This window comes from Narcine bancroftii, chromosome 10, assembly GCF_036971445.1.
Source record: "Narcine bancroftii isolate sNarBan1 chromosome 10, sNarBan1.hap1, whole genome shotgun sequence".
Taxonomy (NCBI): Eukaryota; Metazoa; Chordata; class Chondrichthyes; order Torpediniformes; family Narcinidae; genus Narcine; species Narcine bancroftii.
The window spans coordinates 96,120,121-96,137,438 of NC_091478.1; the positions used below are offsets into that span (position 1 = coordinate 96,120,121).

Sequence of the window (17,318 nt, forward strand, 5' to 3'; positions counted from 1 at the left end):
CCTCCCGTCCCACCGGCGCCCCCCCCCCTCCCGTCCCACCGGCGCCCCCCCCCCCTCCCGTCCCACCGGCGCCCCCCCCCCCTCCCGTCCCACCGGCGCCCCCCCCCCCTCCCGTCCCACCGGCGCCCCCCCCCCCTCCCGTCCCACCGGCGCCCCCCCCCCTCCCGTCCCACCGGCGCCCCCCCCCCTCCCGTCCCACCGGCGCCCCCCCCCTCCCCTCCGGTTCCCCCCCCCTTCCCTCCCTCCCCACCGGCTCCACGCTCCCTCTGCCGGGAGGAATCGGCTCGCCCGGAGCGGAGAGGATGAGGAATCCCGAGGAGGCGGACGGCTTCGAGGGTGAAGCGTCCAGCAGGTCGATGATGAGCGGGGCGAGCAGCCCGTACCAGCCCACTACCGAGCCGGTGCTGCCGGCCCACCGACTGCACGTCAGGTGCGACACCGAGTACCTGCGCTCGACTCTCGGCCTCCTCAAGGTGCTGGAAGTGGTGAGTGGGGCATCGGCTGGACGGGGAATACCTCTAGGCACATGTCCACCCAGAAGGGACTGAAACAGGCAAAGCCTTGGGGACACACAACAGACACCTGGAGACAGGCAGGGAGAAGCGGAGCTCAGAATCTCCCTGAGTTGGACACAGACACACACGCTCCTGTATTGGGCGATGAGCAGAATTCAATTATGGAAAGCAGAGAGAGGGTTATATGAACGGGGGTGGGCAGACTATGTTATGGTGTTACTTGTTGAATGAGACCTTAAGTCCTCAGATGAGCAGGTTCCCTCTCTGTGGAACCAAACCTGACGCCTGTGTTCGGCCTCATTTGCTGTTTAATGACTTTCAAACGGTTAATGAGGGAGCCTCACCCTGTGGGGAGGGGCAGGACTGAGGGAGCCTCACCCTGTGGGGAGGGGCAGGACTGAGGGAGCCTCACCCTGTGGGGAGGGGCAGGACTGAGGGAGCCTCACCCTGTGGGGAGGGGCAGGACTGAGGGAGCCTCACCCTGTGGGGAGGGGCAGGACTGAGGGAGCCTCACCCTGTGGGGAGGGGCAGGACTGAGGGAGCCTCACCCTGTGGGGAGGGGCAGGACTGAGGGAGCCTCACCCTGTGGGGAGGGGCAGGACTGAGGGAGCCTCACCCTGTGGGGAGGGGCAGGACTGAGGGAGCCTCACCCTGTGGGGAGGGGCAGGACTGAGGGAGCCTCACCCTGTGGGGAGGGGCAGGACTGAGGGAGCCTCACCCTGTGGGGAGGGGCAGGACTGAGGGAGCCTCACCCTGTGGGGAGGGGCAGGACTGAGGGAGCCTCACCCTGTGGGGAGGGGCAGGACTGAGGGAGCCTCACCCTGTGGGGAGGGGCAGGACTGAGGGAGCCTCACCCTGTGGGGAGGGGCAGGACTGAGGGAGCCTCACCCTGTGGGGAGGGGCAGGACTGAGGGAGCCTCGCCCTGTTCTGTTAAAGCAATGTTATGAGTCTCCGACCAGATGCACCTTAAAGTGGATTAATTTGTCACTGAATCCAAGCAAGAACCTTCCTCAAATATCTTGATAGGGACCAAAAGTTCATTCAATATACTTTTAGATAGACACATGATGTACGAAAAATAAAGGCTAATGGGTGTGAGGTAGGGAAAAATGAGAGTGTTGTGTTGGTTGACATGGCTCAGCCCAACATCATGGGCTAAACTGCCTGTACTGTGCTGTTTTGTCTTTTAAACTTGCTATGAGGGAGTATTGGAGACATAATTGGATTAAAGGTATACAAACAAGAATATAATTGTTGGATGTTATGTTGCAACTTTACAAAACACTAGTTCGGTTCTATTTGGAGCATTGTGGGTAGTTCTGGTCACCACATTTTTGGAAGGATGGAGAAGAGATTCACTAATTTTGCCTGGATTGGAGGACTTCAGTTATGGGAAGTATTGGATAGACTGGGCCTGCCTTCCCTGCAGCGAAGGCAGCTGAGCGGCGAATCTTTTTCCTCTGGTAGGGGTATCCAAAACTAGAGGTCATAGGTTTAAGATGAGAAGAGAAGTTTTATAGAGGGGTTTAGGGATAAGTTTTTCATAATTCAAAGCAACAGCAGGGATCGGAGAGAGGTTTAAACCTTGGCTGACATACAATTGTCGGAAAAGCAGGTGCTCAAGGACTCAGCCTAGCACAGAAAACGTGAACTTTGCCTTCTTTCCTTGATTAGTTTGAACTCTTCTGCCATCAAGTAGATTGGAGTGAGCATTTAATAATAAAAAGGCAATTAAACTGGCTGGAAAGTCATGTGATGTAATCTCCAAGAATTCATCCAATCAGTGTTGGCAGTTCAGGCTCAGGAGAAGGATTGCAACCTCATTCCAGAATTCAGCGTTTGATCCCAGGCAGTTGCTGGCAAGGTTTAGACAACACCTATTTCCACCTTCTCTCCACCCAACATTTCTTTTCCTCCCTCCCACTCCCACTTTCACCCGACTCCAATGTCCTTTCCGCCATTCATTTTTTCACTCCACCCACTCCCCCACCATATCCCAACCTGGCTCTGCACTTGCTGAAAACCTTAAATTACTACCACCTTTCAGTGCTCATGTTCATCAGTGAAAAAGAGGGGAAGAGAGAATGAGGGGGAAGAGCAAAAGAGACAGATAAACACATGGGACAGAAAGACACTCACAAGCACAGATCAATAGAAACATACAAGACACAAGTGTGGAGATAGACAGACACATGAGGCACGTACATTCCTTTTCAACTATGCTCACCCACTCAACAGAAAAATCCCACAGGGAATTACAAGGGGCAGCCAAGGCCATTCAGCCCAACTCCTCCAGACCTACATCACTGTGTGCCTCTATTCCCCTTTAATTTGTGCCCCTATTTCAGCTTTCCCCTAATCCACGACTTCCTTCAACCCCTCCCTGTGGAGCAAGTTCTCCATTCCCTCTGTTCTGTGGGGAAACATTTCTTGCGTGAAATTTGTGACAAATTTATCATGAATTTTCCCTTGACGTTCCAATGTCCGCCAGAAATGTGTTCAGTGACTCTTCCCTCTGCATCTCTGCTGAGCAGAGAATTCCAAATATCTACAACCCCAGGAGGGGTGATCCTTTAATCTGAAATCATGGCACCCAGTTAAGTTGCTAGTTCGGTAAACGGGAGACCTGGGCTCACAATCCAGAGAGTTAGGCTCACATCCTGTCTCATAAGAGATGGAATTAAAGTACAGTTAATAATCTGGAAAAGAAGACACCCACTAGCCTGTGAATGGCCTGCAGACGTTTATAGAACCACAGGCAGCATGGATAAGGTCACAGTCTTTGTCCCAGGGTAGGAGACTATAGCACTTTCAGGTTTAAGGTAAGAGGGGAAAGATTTAAGATTTAAAAGGGACCTGAGGGGAACCTTCTTCACATAGAGGGTGGTGGGTGTGTGGAATGAGGCGTCAGAGGAAATGGGGGGACAATTATATTTAAAAGACATTTAAATGAACATGGATGGGAAATGCTTAGAGGGCTATATGCAGGCAAATGAGCTGAGAACAGGCAGGTTCCTTAGTATGAACTAGATGGGCTGAAAGGCCTGTTTCTGTGTGTATAACTTGATAACTTTTTAATGTCATTAAAAACTCATCACTAATTTAGACATACAGCATGGTAATGGGCTATTTTGGCCCACAAGCCCATGCCATCCAATTAACCTACTAACCCCGGTACGTTTCAAATGGTGGGAGGAATCCAGAGCCCCTGGGGAAAACTTACGCAGACAGGAGGGAGAATGTAGAAATTCCTTACAGAGAGCATGGGATTTGAACCCCGGTCTCGATTGCTGGCGCTGTAACAGCATTGTGCTTACCACTACATTAGCTGTGCTGCCCTAAACACATCCCTGCGTTTACTGTCACATGAAAATGCAGGGATGTGTATGATGGGCAAGCTGCAGTCAGTTGGTTTAATCGGGCCTTGCATTTAGTGCACACATTGTGGGCTGAAGGGCCTTTCTTGAGCTGCACTGCTCTGTAGCCTGTGCCCTCCGGATTAAATCCCGGGGACACCTTCACCAGAAGTCCACCACTACTTTCATGGGACTGTTGCTCTGCACAGAAGCTTCCCAGCATCCCTGCTGTTAGAACTCTGGTGTGCATGTGGCTGGCTGATTGGTCCTGTCATCTGCAGGTGCTCCGAACGATTGAGACAGAACCAGCTCGCCTGGTTCCATGAGTTCATCAGGTACACAGCCAGAACTAGAAGGAAGTCCAGGTGGAGAGGGAATGTTGTGTCACTCCCTTTCCCTGCAAAGTAAACAAGAAAAGGATGAGCACTTCATTTGGAAAGCAAAGTAAAATGTAAATGCTGGAGAATTTTGTTTTAGAGACACAGCCCAAGAACTGGCCCATTTGGCCCATAAACCTGCATTGCTCAAATGCACCCATGTGACCAATGAACCTACCAACCCTGCCCATCTTTGGAATGTGGGAGGGAACCCACGAAGACACGAGGAGAACGTACAAAGGGTGGAATGGTTAGCGTAAGAGCGGCATGGTTAGTGTAATACTGATATGGAGCCAGCAACTGGGGTTTGAATCCGCGCTGTCTGTAAGGAGTTTGTATGTTCTCCCTTGTTTACGTGGGTTTCCTCCAGGTGCTCCTATTTTCTTCCACCATTCAAATACTTGCTGGGGTTTGTAGGTCATTTGGGTGTAATTGGGTGGCATGGGCTTGTGGGCCGAAAGGGCCCGTATGTCTAAATAAATAAATTCAAACTCCTTACAGACAGTGGCCAGTTCGACCCTGGGTCAGTGCACAGTAATAATGTTGCACTAACTGCTGTGCTAGCCAGCCTGCCTCGATTCTGAATTAAAAATGAGAATCTGGCAATCAGGTCAGCCAGCATGTGTGGAGTGAGAAGCAGGGTTAATGTTTCAGGTAGTGCCCTGATGATGAAACAGCAATGGTGGGGAAAAGGCAGAACAGAGGGTGCAGTGTTGGGGCGTGAGCTGATATCATGATGTTCCTGGAAACTCAGATCTTTTCCTCTGAATTTGGCGGCTCAGCGAAGATCTCAGGGAAACCTCAGTGAGAGGATGGATCAATTCTGAGGGTAGACTGTCAAAGTCGGGATTGTTCTCCTTGGGGCAAGGGGGATTTGTGAGGGGATCTGAGGGAGGTGCTCATGGTGGTGAAGGGAACGGAGAGCAGCCTGCAACTCAGTAACACATGGGAACATCTTGAGATTGGGATTTGAGATCGTCATCCACTGCACCCTCTACCTGACTGAGGGCATGGACAGTGACCCTCAGGAGTGTCTGAACGTTAATGGTCTCTTCTACACCTACTGTGAGCACATCTCGCCTCTTTACCTGCCCCATTTAACACCCCGTCTTCACCCCTCGAGGCAAGAACCTCCTAACAATCTGTTGCATAGTCATCATGCTACAGGAAGGGCGTGATAGCAGTGGAGAGGAGCTTCACCAGATGTTGCTAGGCTGACCATTCTAGTTCTGAGCAGAGACTGAAGAGCCTATACCTCAGCTGGTATATGTTCAAATTGAGAGAGGTACAATTTAAGGGAAATTAGCGAGCTAAGTTCTTCTGCAAAGTGTGGTTGGTACTTGGAGCGGACTTGGGGTGTGTGCTTGGAACGGACTGTGAGGGTGCTTGGAACGGACTGTGAGGGTGCTTGGAACGGACTGTGAGGGTGCTTGGATTGAACTTGGGGGGGGGGTGCTTGGAACGAACAAGGGTGCTTGGAGCGAACTTGGGGGGTGCTTGGAATGGACTGTTAAGGGGGATGCTCGGAACTGACTGTGAGGGGAGTGATTGGAATGGACTTTGGGGGGTGGGGGGTGATTGGAATGGGCTGTGAGGGTACTTTGAACAGACTGCCAGGCAGTTTATAGATGAAGGAGCAATTGCAACACTGTGAAGAGAAACATGAGTGTGCAGGGAATGGAGGGATACAGGCCATTTAGAGGCAGGGGATTGGAATCATGGTCAGTATAGACATGGAGGGCTGAAGGCCATGCCCCAATGCTGGCTGTCAATTTGCTTTGTGTTGCAGAGTTAGCTGATGGCCTGTAACTGGGTCCCTCTCAATGAATGACACTTGTCTTTCTTTTACATGTGCTCTCCTCGACCTGATTCCCTCCCTTTCTCCAGGTAATTGTGAAGCATTATTCCAGCAATAAGGTGCAAATTTAACTTTGGTCTGGAGAGCGTGAGAGGAAGTAAAGTAAAATAATACTCAGGATCCAAATGAGACATTCCTGGTTTAACAATCATCTTCAGGTCATTTTTAGGAATTTGGAGGGGGAATTATATTTGTTCAGTGATCTTGGATGCGCTGCCTAAAATCACAGTGGGAGCAGGTTTTCAAGAGCGCTCCTGAAAGGTGACAGGGAAAGATGATGGGTTGGAGAGGTGTATCAAGGAGACAGGACACATTGATAATTACCTTGGGTGCTGAGACCGTTCACTCACCCTGTGTTCTCTCTGCACTGGGTTCTTTGTCTGCCATCAGCTTGTTCAAGTATGCTGTTCCCATGGTGATGGGAGCTGTCCCGGGTGGTAACTGAGCTTTTCCAGATGGGTTGTCCTAGTGAAATGCTGGAGCTCATATACACACAATTCGCCAGGGCCCTGCAATTAGTTCACTTACACATGAGAATATGGTGGGGTATTCAGGAGGCAGTGTGTACGTGAGCAACGTGCAATGCACAAACGTGCTGGAGAAACTCAGCAGGTCACACAGGACCAATAGGAAGTAGAAGGTCACCACCGATTCGGTCTGGGCCCTTCGCCAGTGATATGTAGCTTATTTTTTAAACAATGCAGTGCAGTGAAAGGCCCTTCCGGCCTATGAAACCTATGCCACCCATTTACAGCCAATTAACCTCTCAACCTTGTATGGTATGGAGGGTGGGAGGAAAATGGAGCCTGGGGTTTTGTATCGTCTTCCCGAAGGTAGCAGTGAGAGGTGGTTGTGACCAGGGTAATGGTCACAACCGACTGCAAAACCTTTGTGATTTTGGCTGCCTTGAGGCAGTCTCACATGGATGGCTGCAATGGAAATGTGGGGGAAGGCTGGGGGTCAAGAAAACCCTCAGCAAGATCCCATTATCTCTCTAAAAGGAAGATTGACCTTGATCTGGTGACTTGGCCTGCCCGCTAATGGCCACTCTGGGGCATTAAAAACAAGAGGGCAGAGATTTAAGGCAAAAGGAAGGAGATTTAAAGGGGATCTGTGAGGAAGGTTTTTTTTTACAGAGAGATCTGGAACTCGCTTCCAGAGGAGATGGTTGAATCAGATGCAATGACTTTGTTCAAGAGGACATAGGCAAAAAAGAGGCAAGGCATAGAAGGATACAGACCTAATGCAGACAAAAAGGTCAGAATGAACAGTGGGCTAAAGGGCCTGGTTCTGTCAGAACTATAGCCACTCAAGGGGTTCACCCGGTCACTTGAGGCTATCTGGACTACTGTTGGCACTCTTGGCTGTGACTGGTCGCACAATGTACTGACCACTCTGGTTTACCTGCAGTGCGTTGCTAGAGTTAGTGTTATCCAGTGCGGTAACTCATGGTGTCACCACCCCTCCACACCAACCCCCCCCATCCATGGACCTTCTCCCGTACCAGGCCATACAGAATCCTTAGTAATGTCTTTGTCCTAATGTTACTTGTAAATCGTAATTCCCGTAGATCACTGAATGTAACGGCAATAGTAGTGAGATAAATAATTAAAATCACACCTTTAAATTACAACATCAATCTACTTCATTGTCAAAAAAAGTTATTGATACAAATTCATAAATAGTAATTACTGCAATAGTGTAGCTAAAATACCAGAAAATTTAACAAAAGCAGCGACTATAAAAACACTAGCAGCAACAAAAACAACAGCGTGTGCTTGTAGCGCGTGCAGACAAAACCATTGTCATTGGGTAATGATGGCCGCTCCAACTGGGGCGCATTAGAAAGTTCAAAAAGTAAATTAGCATTGAGTTTTAGCCTTGTAGGTATATTGATACATGTAAGCTGGGCTTATGAAAAATGTTTTTGTTGCTCTAAACTAACTACAGGATTATTTTTATAAAAATAATACATTTCTGCTGAAACACTGCACCAACATTTTACAGACGGTCATTTTGGTGTCACCCCCTCTGATGGTGTCAACTGGTGCGGTCCGCACCCACCTAGTGACACCAGTGTCTAGCTGGGGTGGAATTGGTCACTGGCCACTCTGCTGTGGTAATGGTCACTCGGGTCTCCCTGGATTGCTGCTAATTCCCTGTTCACTTTGACCACTGGTTACTCCAGGCTCTTTCTCTCTCCTCTTATTTTTTTTTCCCTTTTTTTTCCTCTCTCTCTCTTGTCTCTTCCCCCCACCTCTCTATTTCCTCTCTCTCTCTTCCTGTTCTCGCTCACTTTTCCCTCTTTCCCTTTCGCCAGTAACTGGTCAGACCAGCCTCTTCCTGAACTGTGTTACTATGGAAACCAGTGGATCAGGAAACAGAGCGGCATCTGTCTGGTGAGCTGAAAGTACATCAAGCCATTTGGGTTTTTTTTTGTTCTGTAATTTGAGCAATTTTATACAGGACCAAATCCCAGGCAGCCTGAGCTGCTGGTGTGTGCGAGCCACTCTCTTCTACCTGTGTGATCGGGGAATGTGCTTGCTGTGTGGAGATTATAGAACTGGAACAGGCCCTTTGGTCCACAGTGTCTGTGCTGAACATGATGCCCAAATCAAACTCAAACAGTGTAGCTTGCACATGATGTAGACTCCTCCATCCCCTGCATATTCATGTGTCTATCTAGAAGCCCCCTTAAACACTACTATTGTATTTGCTTCCACCACTAGGCACCACCGCTCTCTGTGTAAAAACAACTTGCTCGCACATCTCCTTTAAACTCCCCCCACCATAGACATGTCCTCTAGTACCCTGGTAAATTGATTCTGACTGTTTATCTTATCAATGCCTCTCATAATTTTATGCATTTCTTTCAGCTCTCCCCTCAGCCTCTGATGCTCTCCAGAGTAAACAACCCAAGTTTGTCCAATCTCCCCCCATCTCACCCTCTAATCCAGGCTACATCCTGGTAAATCTTTCCTGTACCCTTTTCATCCTTCTTGATCACCGTTTTAATAATGTATTTTCTGTACTACAAATGTAGCTCAGTCTCCAATTTTGCACAACTCTCAAAATCTTGCTCGGAAGTCCCAGCTTCACATTGGACTGAGAATGTTTGTCCTTACCATTAACCCCCCCCCCCCCCCCCCACCTTCTCCCACTGAGAATAAGAGTATGGGAAAGCATTTAGCACCTTGTATCTTCGACATTCAGTTATCGGAGCGTTGGCTAGTACATCAAAAATTCTTGGCCCCAAACAATCCTTCAAAGTGAAGTCACACCTCACATGAATCTGTAGAGGTCATCTACTGCATTTGATGCTCCCAATGTGGCCTCTACATCGGGGCAGAGATCGCTTCATTGTTCCCTGCAACAACAAGGAACTCACAGTGGCCAACCACTTTAATTCCACACGCCTTTGTCACACTGACATGTCTGTTCAAGGCCTCAAGTACTGCCCAATTGGGGCCTTCAATCAGATGGCATCAATATTAAAACTGTTAATCCCTTCCCTGATCTCTCTTTTTCCCTCACCCCTCTGTCTCCTTTTGTCCAGCTCCCCACCCCTTCCCTTCCTTCTCCTATCAGAGCCTCTGCCCTCTCTCCATTTCTTTCTCCTACCCTCCCACCAGTCCACTTCTGACCTTTGACCTGCTCACCTATGCTCCTCCCAGTTCCCCTCTATCCACCTTTTTATTCTGTCATTTGCCTGATTTTTGGCGCTCTTGAAGAAGGGCTCAGGCCCGAGACGTCAAAAGGCTTTTACTTCCTATGGATGCTGTGTGACTTACTGAGTTTCCACAGCACTTATGGGTTCTGCTGTAAACTTTTTTCTCAGGCAGTAATGTGTGACCCTTTACATCTGCTGGTCAGGCAGGGAGGAATAGGACTAAACTAAGGCACCTTCTGCGATGCACTACGTTCTCAGTATTGAATACAACTGCTGGTCCAGAGTGGGATGGAGTGCACAGCTGGCAATAACCCGACCTGCACCTTCACTGGTTTTCCCCATCGTTATTGGTAGAAGTGGGAATGGGGGGCATTGGAGGAGCCAACCAGCTGATGTCTGAACTGGTGTCTCCTCAAGCACTTCCATTGGACCATATTACAATCATGTGATTACAATAAGGTTCGTACAACAAACTGAGAGCAATTGGGAAGGAGCCTGGTCCCAGTCTTTGTGAGTGAGAAGCCCAAGTTTGTGATGGGAAATCATTCCCCAGACTGCAGTCCCATGAGAAGATAAAGTAATGCAATACATAACTGTCCACGGCCTCATACTGGCAGGTTGAGGCTACCCGTGAATTAGAGGAACAACACTTTATATTTCATCTTGGCAGTCTCCAACCAGATGACATTAACAGTGATTTCCAGTTACCCCACCCCCCCATTCCCCTTTTCTTTCACCCCATCACTTTCTCTCATCCCTCTGACTTCTTCCCTTCTCTTTCTGCTGCCTCTCACTCAACCTTCCCTTCGTCCAGCTCCCCAGCTCCTTCCCTTCTTTACTCCTTTAAGAGAAAGCTTTCTCAGCCCTCTCTCCCCTCCCCCTATCACCTCCAGGCGTCTGTAGATCCATTTAACCTTTCTCTCGGATTTTGCAAGGGCATTTCACTCTGCCTTCAGCACTCCCCCCCCCCCTCCCCCTCCACCTCCCATTGCAGGCATGGGACTGAGTGGCCTGCTTCTTCTCTATGTTTTGATGCACAGAATCCAACCAAGGAATGGGGATGCTCTTCATTGTGGCTGAGCACCACTCCTGTTTCATCAGAAATGTTCACATTTAGTGAGAAGCTCTGCTATTTTTCCCTCCGGAATGCTCTTTGATGAAGCTCTCTGTAATGCCAAACTGGTGGTTTATTTTCTTTGACCTGTGGAATGTTCCTCACGGGGCTTAAACACGAACTGGCTGTTGTTTAATCACAGCTGGAGAAACTGCAGAGCTAATCATTCTCTGCCTCCCCTCACTAAACCGATCCAGGCCAGCCTGGTTAACTACAGTCTCTTCTCGAGACTGAGAATGCCTGGTACAGGCGATCTGTCGATCTGTATTGGTGATCTAGTACAGGTGATCTCTCAATCTGTATTGGGGATCTAGTTCAGGTGATCTCTCAATCTGTACCAGTGGTTTAATGCAGGTGATCTCTCAGTCAGTGCCGGGAATCTAGTAGAGGCGATCTCTTGTCAGTACTGAGGTTCTAGTGCAGGTGATTTCTCAATTAGTGCTGGGAATATAATACAGGTGATCTCTCGATCTATACTGGGGATGTAGTACAGATGACCTCTTGATCGGTACTGGGGATCTGGTACATGTAATATTTTGATTAGTATTGGACCTTCACTTGCTGGAGTTTAGAAGAATGAGGGGATATCTTGTTGAAATCTATTGACTATCAAAAGGGCTGGATAGATGGAAGTGGAGAAAATCTTTCCAGTCTTGGGAGAGTTTAGGACCAGAGGACACAGGCTCAGAATATAAGGACACACCTTTAGAAGAGAGATGAGGAGAAATTTCTTCAGCCAGAGGGTGGTGAATCTGCAGAATTCGTAGCCACAGGTGTCTGTGGAGTCCATCATTGGGTAGACTTAAAGCCAAGGCTGATAGGTTCCTGATCAGTCAGGGTGTCAAAGATTATGGGGAGAGGTCAGAAGAATGGGATGGAGTTGAGAGGAGAATACATCTAATTCTTCTCCTTATAAAACACGCACACACACGCACACGTATGTAACTGCCATGAGTTTTGTAGGGTGCTCACTGCAGCCTTTGTGTGCCAGTGGGAAAGCAAGTATCTAGAGTTGTGGATCAAACAGCTGCTTTATCCTGGTTTGTGTCGAGCTCCTTGAGTGTTTTTGGAACTGCACTCATGTAGGCAAGTGGAGAGTGTTCTGTCACAATCCTGACTTGACATAGATATTTCTCATATTTTATCACTAAATAGGAGACCATTTGTCCTTTTGCACCTTGGCCAGCTCTTCTCAGAGTATTCCAATTGCTCCTATTCTCTCCCCCCACCCCCCATCCCCAACCTATCAACTTCACCCCTGCAATGTACTCTCTCCCAAGTGTCTCTACTTCTGTCAACAATCCACTCGAGCAATTCTGCAATAGCCAGTTAACCTATCTAGGTATCAGCAGGTGATACACTCATGCAGGATTCCCAGCCTCTGCTGTTACAATCACAGTAACAGCATTCCTCCTGTTAAATTTCTGGTCATCGGTAGTTTCCAAGGTTTACTTCCTGGGCCAAAGATTTAGTATATGATTAGAAATAAAACTGAAACCAGTCCTTTCAAAAACTGCAGTGGACAAACGTGCTGGAAAAACTCAGCAGATCATGCAGCATGCGTAGGAAGTAAAGGGTGACCAACATTTTGGACCTGGGGCCTTGGTCATATTTAGTCTAAAACAGGCAGACGTGGGGAGAGGACGGATGAAGGAGAAGAGGAGGAGCACAGCTTAATAGGTAGGAGGTAATGGGTGGATAAAAGTGAGAGATTAGGAAAGAAAAAGGCCGAGGTGATGGAATGAGGGTAGCTCCCTGAATGGAGAAGGAAAGGAAGGGGGTAGGGAGCTGGAGGACAGGAGATGGAGTGACTTGAGGGAGCAGCCGAGCAGAGATTGGAGTCCATGTTATTGCTGTCTTGTTGGAGAGTCCCGAAACGCAATTGAAGGACTTTCTGCAGCACTTTTGTGTATTGAACTTGACCCCAGCATTTGTAGACTTTTTATGGCACTTAAATTATACATAATTTGTGTGAGTGTGTTTTATGTACAGTAACTGTGAAGCTGCAGCAAGTAAGAGTTTCATTGCATCTGTACATAGTACTTGTGCATGTGGCAATAACCATACTCATTCTCAAAGGGCTTGTGATAGGCCAAATGCCCATCTGGTTTGATTCTGTTCTCTGCTCAGTTCTGTCTCAGGGCAGCACTGTCTGTCACTGTGAGGAGTGTGGTTTACATCCCCATAGATCTGTTCCAGGACCACATGGTCTATTGCTGGACCTGGTCTGGGGTGAAGTTTACACCTTGCCCAGTTTCCTCCAGCGTCAATTGTCGTCCACACCTTGACAGGTGACCTTGGACTGCAGCTCTCCCCAGCTGTGCCTGAGTTCCTTTTGTTTGTTTTGGGATTAATGTTCAACTGGGAGCTGCTGGTCGGTTGCCCAGATACGGAGATTGTGTCACCGCTCCCTGCTCAACAAAGGTTCAGCCAATTGGTTGAAGAGTAGACGTGGGTGACATTGTGCTCCAGACTAGGCTGCGGAGTGAGGCCAACCAGGACTGATTGAGAATTCATTTCAGGGCCAGGGCCAGAATTTTACTTACTCCCCTGACTTTTATACACAGGGTGGTGGGTGCATAGAATGGGTTGCTGGACGGGGTGTTTGAGGCGGTGCCTATTGCAATATTTAAGGAACATTTGGATGGATACATGGACAAGATGGGTTTAGAGGGAGACGGGCCAAATGCAAGCATGTGGGACAAGGGTGGATGAAAGATTTTGGTTGGCGTGGCCGAATTTTAATGCTGCGTGACTCTATACCAGTGGTTTTCAAACTTTTTCTTTCCATTGACATAATGACCTTAAGTATTCCCTATACCATAAATGCTCTGTGATTAGTAAAGGATTATTTAAGGTGGTATGTGGGTGGAAAGAAAAAGTTTGAAAACCGCTTTTTTAATTGCACCTCATTGACCCGTTTTGTGCAGTTTCATAACTCAAAAGAAAATGACGAATTTTCTCAAGTGAAATATTTCTGTGACAATTGGGTCTAGAGCAGTGATTCTCAACCTTCCCTCCCCACCTTAAGCAATCCCTTACTAATCTCAGAGCTCTGATGGCATAAGGATTACTTAAAGTGGGATATGAGTGGAAAATAAAGGTTTGAAAAGCACTGCTCTATACTTTATGAAGGCTTGGTGCCTGAAGCTTGGGTTTCTAACTTCTATTCTCAGCAGGCACTGGGGCTTTGGTTAAATTACCTGCTGAGTAATCGGAAGGTCTGGATTTATAATCCATAAACCTGGTTCAAGCCCCACCACGGCAACTGTGGTATTTAAATTCAGTTAATGACGAGATTGTTGTAGATTGTTGTATGAACCTCACAGTTAATTTTATTCATGAAGGCTTTTGTCAAATGACACATTTGACCATATTGCACCAACCTACAAATTAGGAGCAAGGCCATAAAAACAAGTTGGTGGAAGGACTCGATGGGTGTGTGGAGGGAAAAAGACCCTGCACCGAGACTGCGAGTGCAAAGGGGATGATGACCAGGTGAGGGGACGGGGGGGACAGGTGCTGGCAAATGACAGGTGCAGGCAAATGACAGGTGCATCCAGGTGAAGAGGAGGTAAAGGTGGAGGTAGCATGGGGGGGGGGGGGTCGGGGTGGGAGGAGATGGGTGGACATCAAAAGACTGCAGATGATGGAATCTGATGAGAAAAGATGGGTCGAACAGGGAGGGGTGCGGAGACTCTCCGAGAGGTGGCAACGTCTCTCAGCAAGAAGAAGAACTTCTAGATTCCAACCAACGTCCCAGTCGGGGGAAGTGGAGAAGCTGCTACCGGCGCCCAGACAACCTACTACAAGTATGCGGTCATTGCCTCGCTTCGGCAGTTGGGACCAGTCCAGGCGTTGATAAGTATAATTGGGAAGGGCTTGCATATTGTAGTTTGAATTCAGCTTTAGATTTAATAATAAAAACTTGTATAAACAAAAAAAAAAGAACAGGGAGGGGTGCTGTGCACATGGGATCAGTGTGGGGCAGAGATAGGGGACACAACAGATGGAATGTGCAGGTGATGAGTGGATCTAAGTGGTGCATCTACTGCTTTCCTCTCTGCTTCAGCAGGGACCACTCCCTCTGTGACTCTCCTGTCCACTGCTTCCTCCACTTGCGCACACACCTCCAATCAGTACCATTCGGGGCTCCAAACTGTTCTTCCAAGTGAAGTGACATTTCACTTGTGAATCAGCAGGGGTTGTCTATTACATCTGGTGCTCCCGATGTGGTCTCCTCGACATCGCAGAGATTAGGTTCAGACTGGGAGATCGCTTTGTTGAGCACCTCAGCTCTGTCGCAACAATAGCGTGGATCTCCCAGTGGCAACCCATTTCAATTCCCCGTCCCATTGCTGACGTGTGTCCATGGTCTCATGCATAGCCAGTCTGAGACCACCTGCAAATTGGAGGTACATATCATCTTCTGTCTGGGCAAGTTGACCTCTAGTTTCCCCCCTTCTTCCCCCTGCTCTCACTCTCGCTTTCTCTTCCCTTTTCTTTCTGTCTCTTTCCAAAGTTAAAATAATTTTTCACCTTTTGGCATGGTTGGCGTATCAGTTAGTGCAATGCCTTTACTGTGCCAGCGATCGGGACCAGACCTGGGTTCAAATCCTGTGCTGCCTGTAAGGAGTTTAGTTTCCTCCCACCGTTCAAAAAAACGTACTGGGGTGCAGGTAAATTGGATGCAAAATGGGCAGTGTGGACTTGTAGGGCTGAATTGACCTCCTTACAGTGCTGCTTGTTTAATTTAAAGATTATATCCAATTAATCCACCCCCTCCCCCTGGCTATTTTTCAGTCTTTATTCGGATCCCTTCCTGTTTTTTGCTTATACCTTGAGGAAGGGCTCTGGCCCGAAACATTAGTAATGTATCTTTACCTCCTGTGGACATTGCGAGACTGGCTGAGTACCTGCGGCATTTCTGTGTGTTTTACCCTTTATTGATATTCGACTCGACTGGAAACGTTGACTGACCACTTCTACCCACGATACAGCCTGACACAGAGTCCTTCTGGCATCTCATTGTTTGCTCAAAATACCAGCGTCTGCCTTCTTTTTGTGCTTTTTCATTGATTCCAAATATCAGGCTCCTAATCTGCCTGTGTATTGTTTCTCGTGCATTCACAGCCTTCCTTTAATAAGCATCCTAAAATGCATACAAAATCCCAGATATGGTTTCATCATTGCCCTTTATAACTGAAATATAACCTCCCTACTTTTGTATTCAAATCCCTTGAGACAAACAATAACATTCTGTTAGGCTTCCTCATTACTAGCGGTTTCTGTGGACTAGCCTTTAGGGAATCCTTGAGTAGAACACTCAGGTGCCTCAGCATCTACCTCTTACTAGTTTACCCGTCTGCTAAGTTTGACCACTCACTTCATCGATCCATAACCCTCTGCAGACTTTTCGAGCATCTTCCTCATGGCTGGCTTTCTCACTTGTCTTTGTGTTGTCTGCACGATTGTCTGCAGTGCGCGTCTTCATCCAGGTCATTAATATGTAAGTGGTTGAGGGCCCCGCACCAATCTTTGTGACACACCGACCGCTTGCCAACCTGAAAACGATCCATCTGTCACATCTCGGGTTTCCTGACAGTGTAGAGGAAAGAGGTCATCTTGGCATCATAGAACTGTACAAACACAGGAACAGCCCCTTCTGTGTTGTCCTTTGTACTAATTTATAAAAATTTGCACCTGCAAATCTCTCTGTCCCCTGCTGGATCATGTGTCAGTCTAAATGCTCCTTCACTGTTGCAATCACATCTTCCCCTGGCATCACCTACCAGACACCTTACTCTCCTCATGTCAAGAACTTGAGTCATAGATCTCCTTTGAACTTTCACCCTGACCTTAAAACTTTATCTAGTATTTGACATCAAATCTACACCAACTCCAAGAACAGTCCCATCTACCCCATTCTGCTAGCAAGTTCCCTATTACCTATTCTTTGTTTTCTATACATATTAACGAATATATTGTGTTTATATGACCATAAGGAATTGCACCCATTGGTGAGTGCTCTTGAGCTGTGATCACGAGACCACTCACTAGTACCCTGTGCCTTGGCAGCAGAACTTCCTGCTCTCAAGTTCAACACCTTCAGCAATGAAGGCCAACATCCCATTTACCTCCTTGATTATGCCACTTTGTGAAATTCATACACAAGCATTCCCCAGGTCTCCCTGCGCAACTGCATGCTGCAACTTTTCTCCATTAGTCCACCCTACCATCTTTCTTACCAATGCGTACGACCTCACATTTACTGCTGTTGTACTGCATCTACTAAACCCTTGACCGCTCACTTAGCCTATCTAGATCTCTGCAGATTTGCTGCTTTCTCCACAATTTGCTTGAGGACTGGGTGGGGTTTCCTTACTGTGGGTTCTTCTGCCCAGAGTCTGTGAATGCTCAGGGCTGG

The 17,318-nt window shown here is 48.1% G+C and overlaps 1 protein-coding gene across 2 annotated transcripts in view; it reads left to right on the forward strand.

Moving 5' to 3' along the window:
• Positions 1–233: 233 nt before the first annotated feature.
• Positions 234–17,318, forward strand: part of cmtm4 (CKLF-like MARVEL transmembrane domain containing 4) — a 34,857-nt gene continuing 17,772 nt past the window's right edge. For both annotated transcript variants that reach the window (XM_069899536.1, XM_069899537.1), the window contains exon 1: positions 234–485. In XM_069899536.1, coding sequence (XP_069755637.1) covers positions 303–485 — 183 coding nt within the window. In that variant the 5' untranslated portion in view covers positions 234–302. The remainder of the gene's footprint in view (positions 486–17,318) is intronic.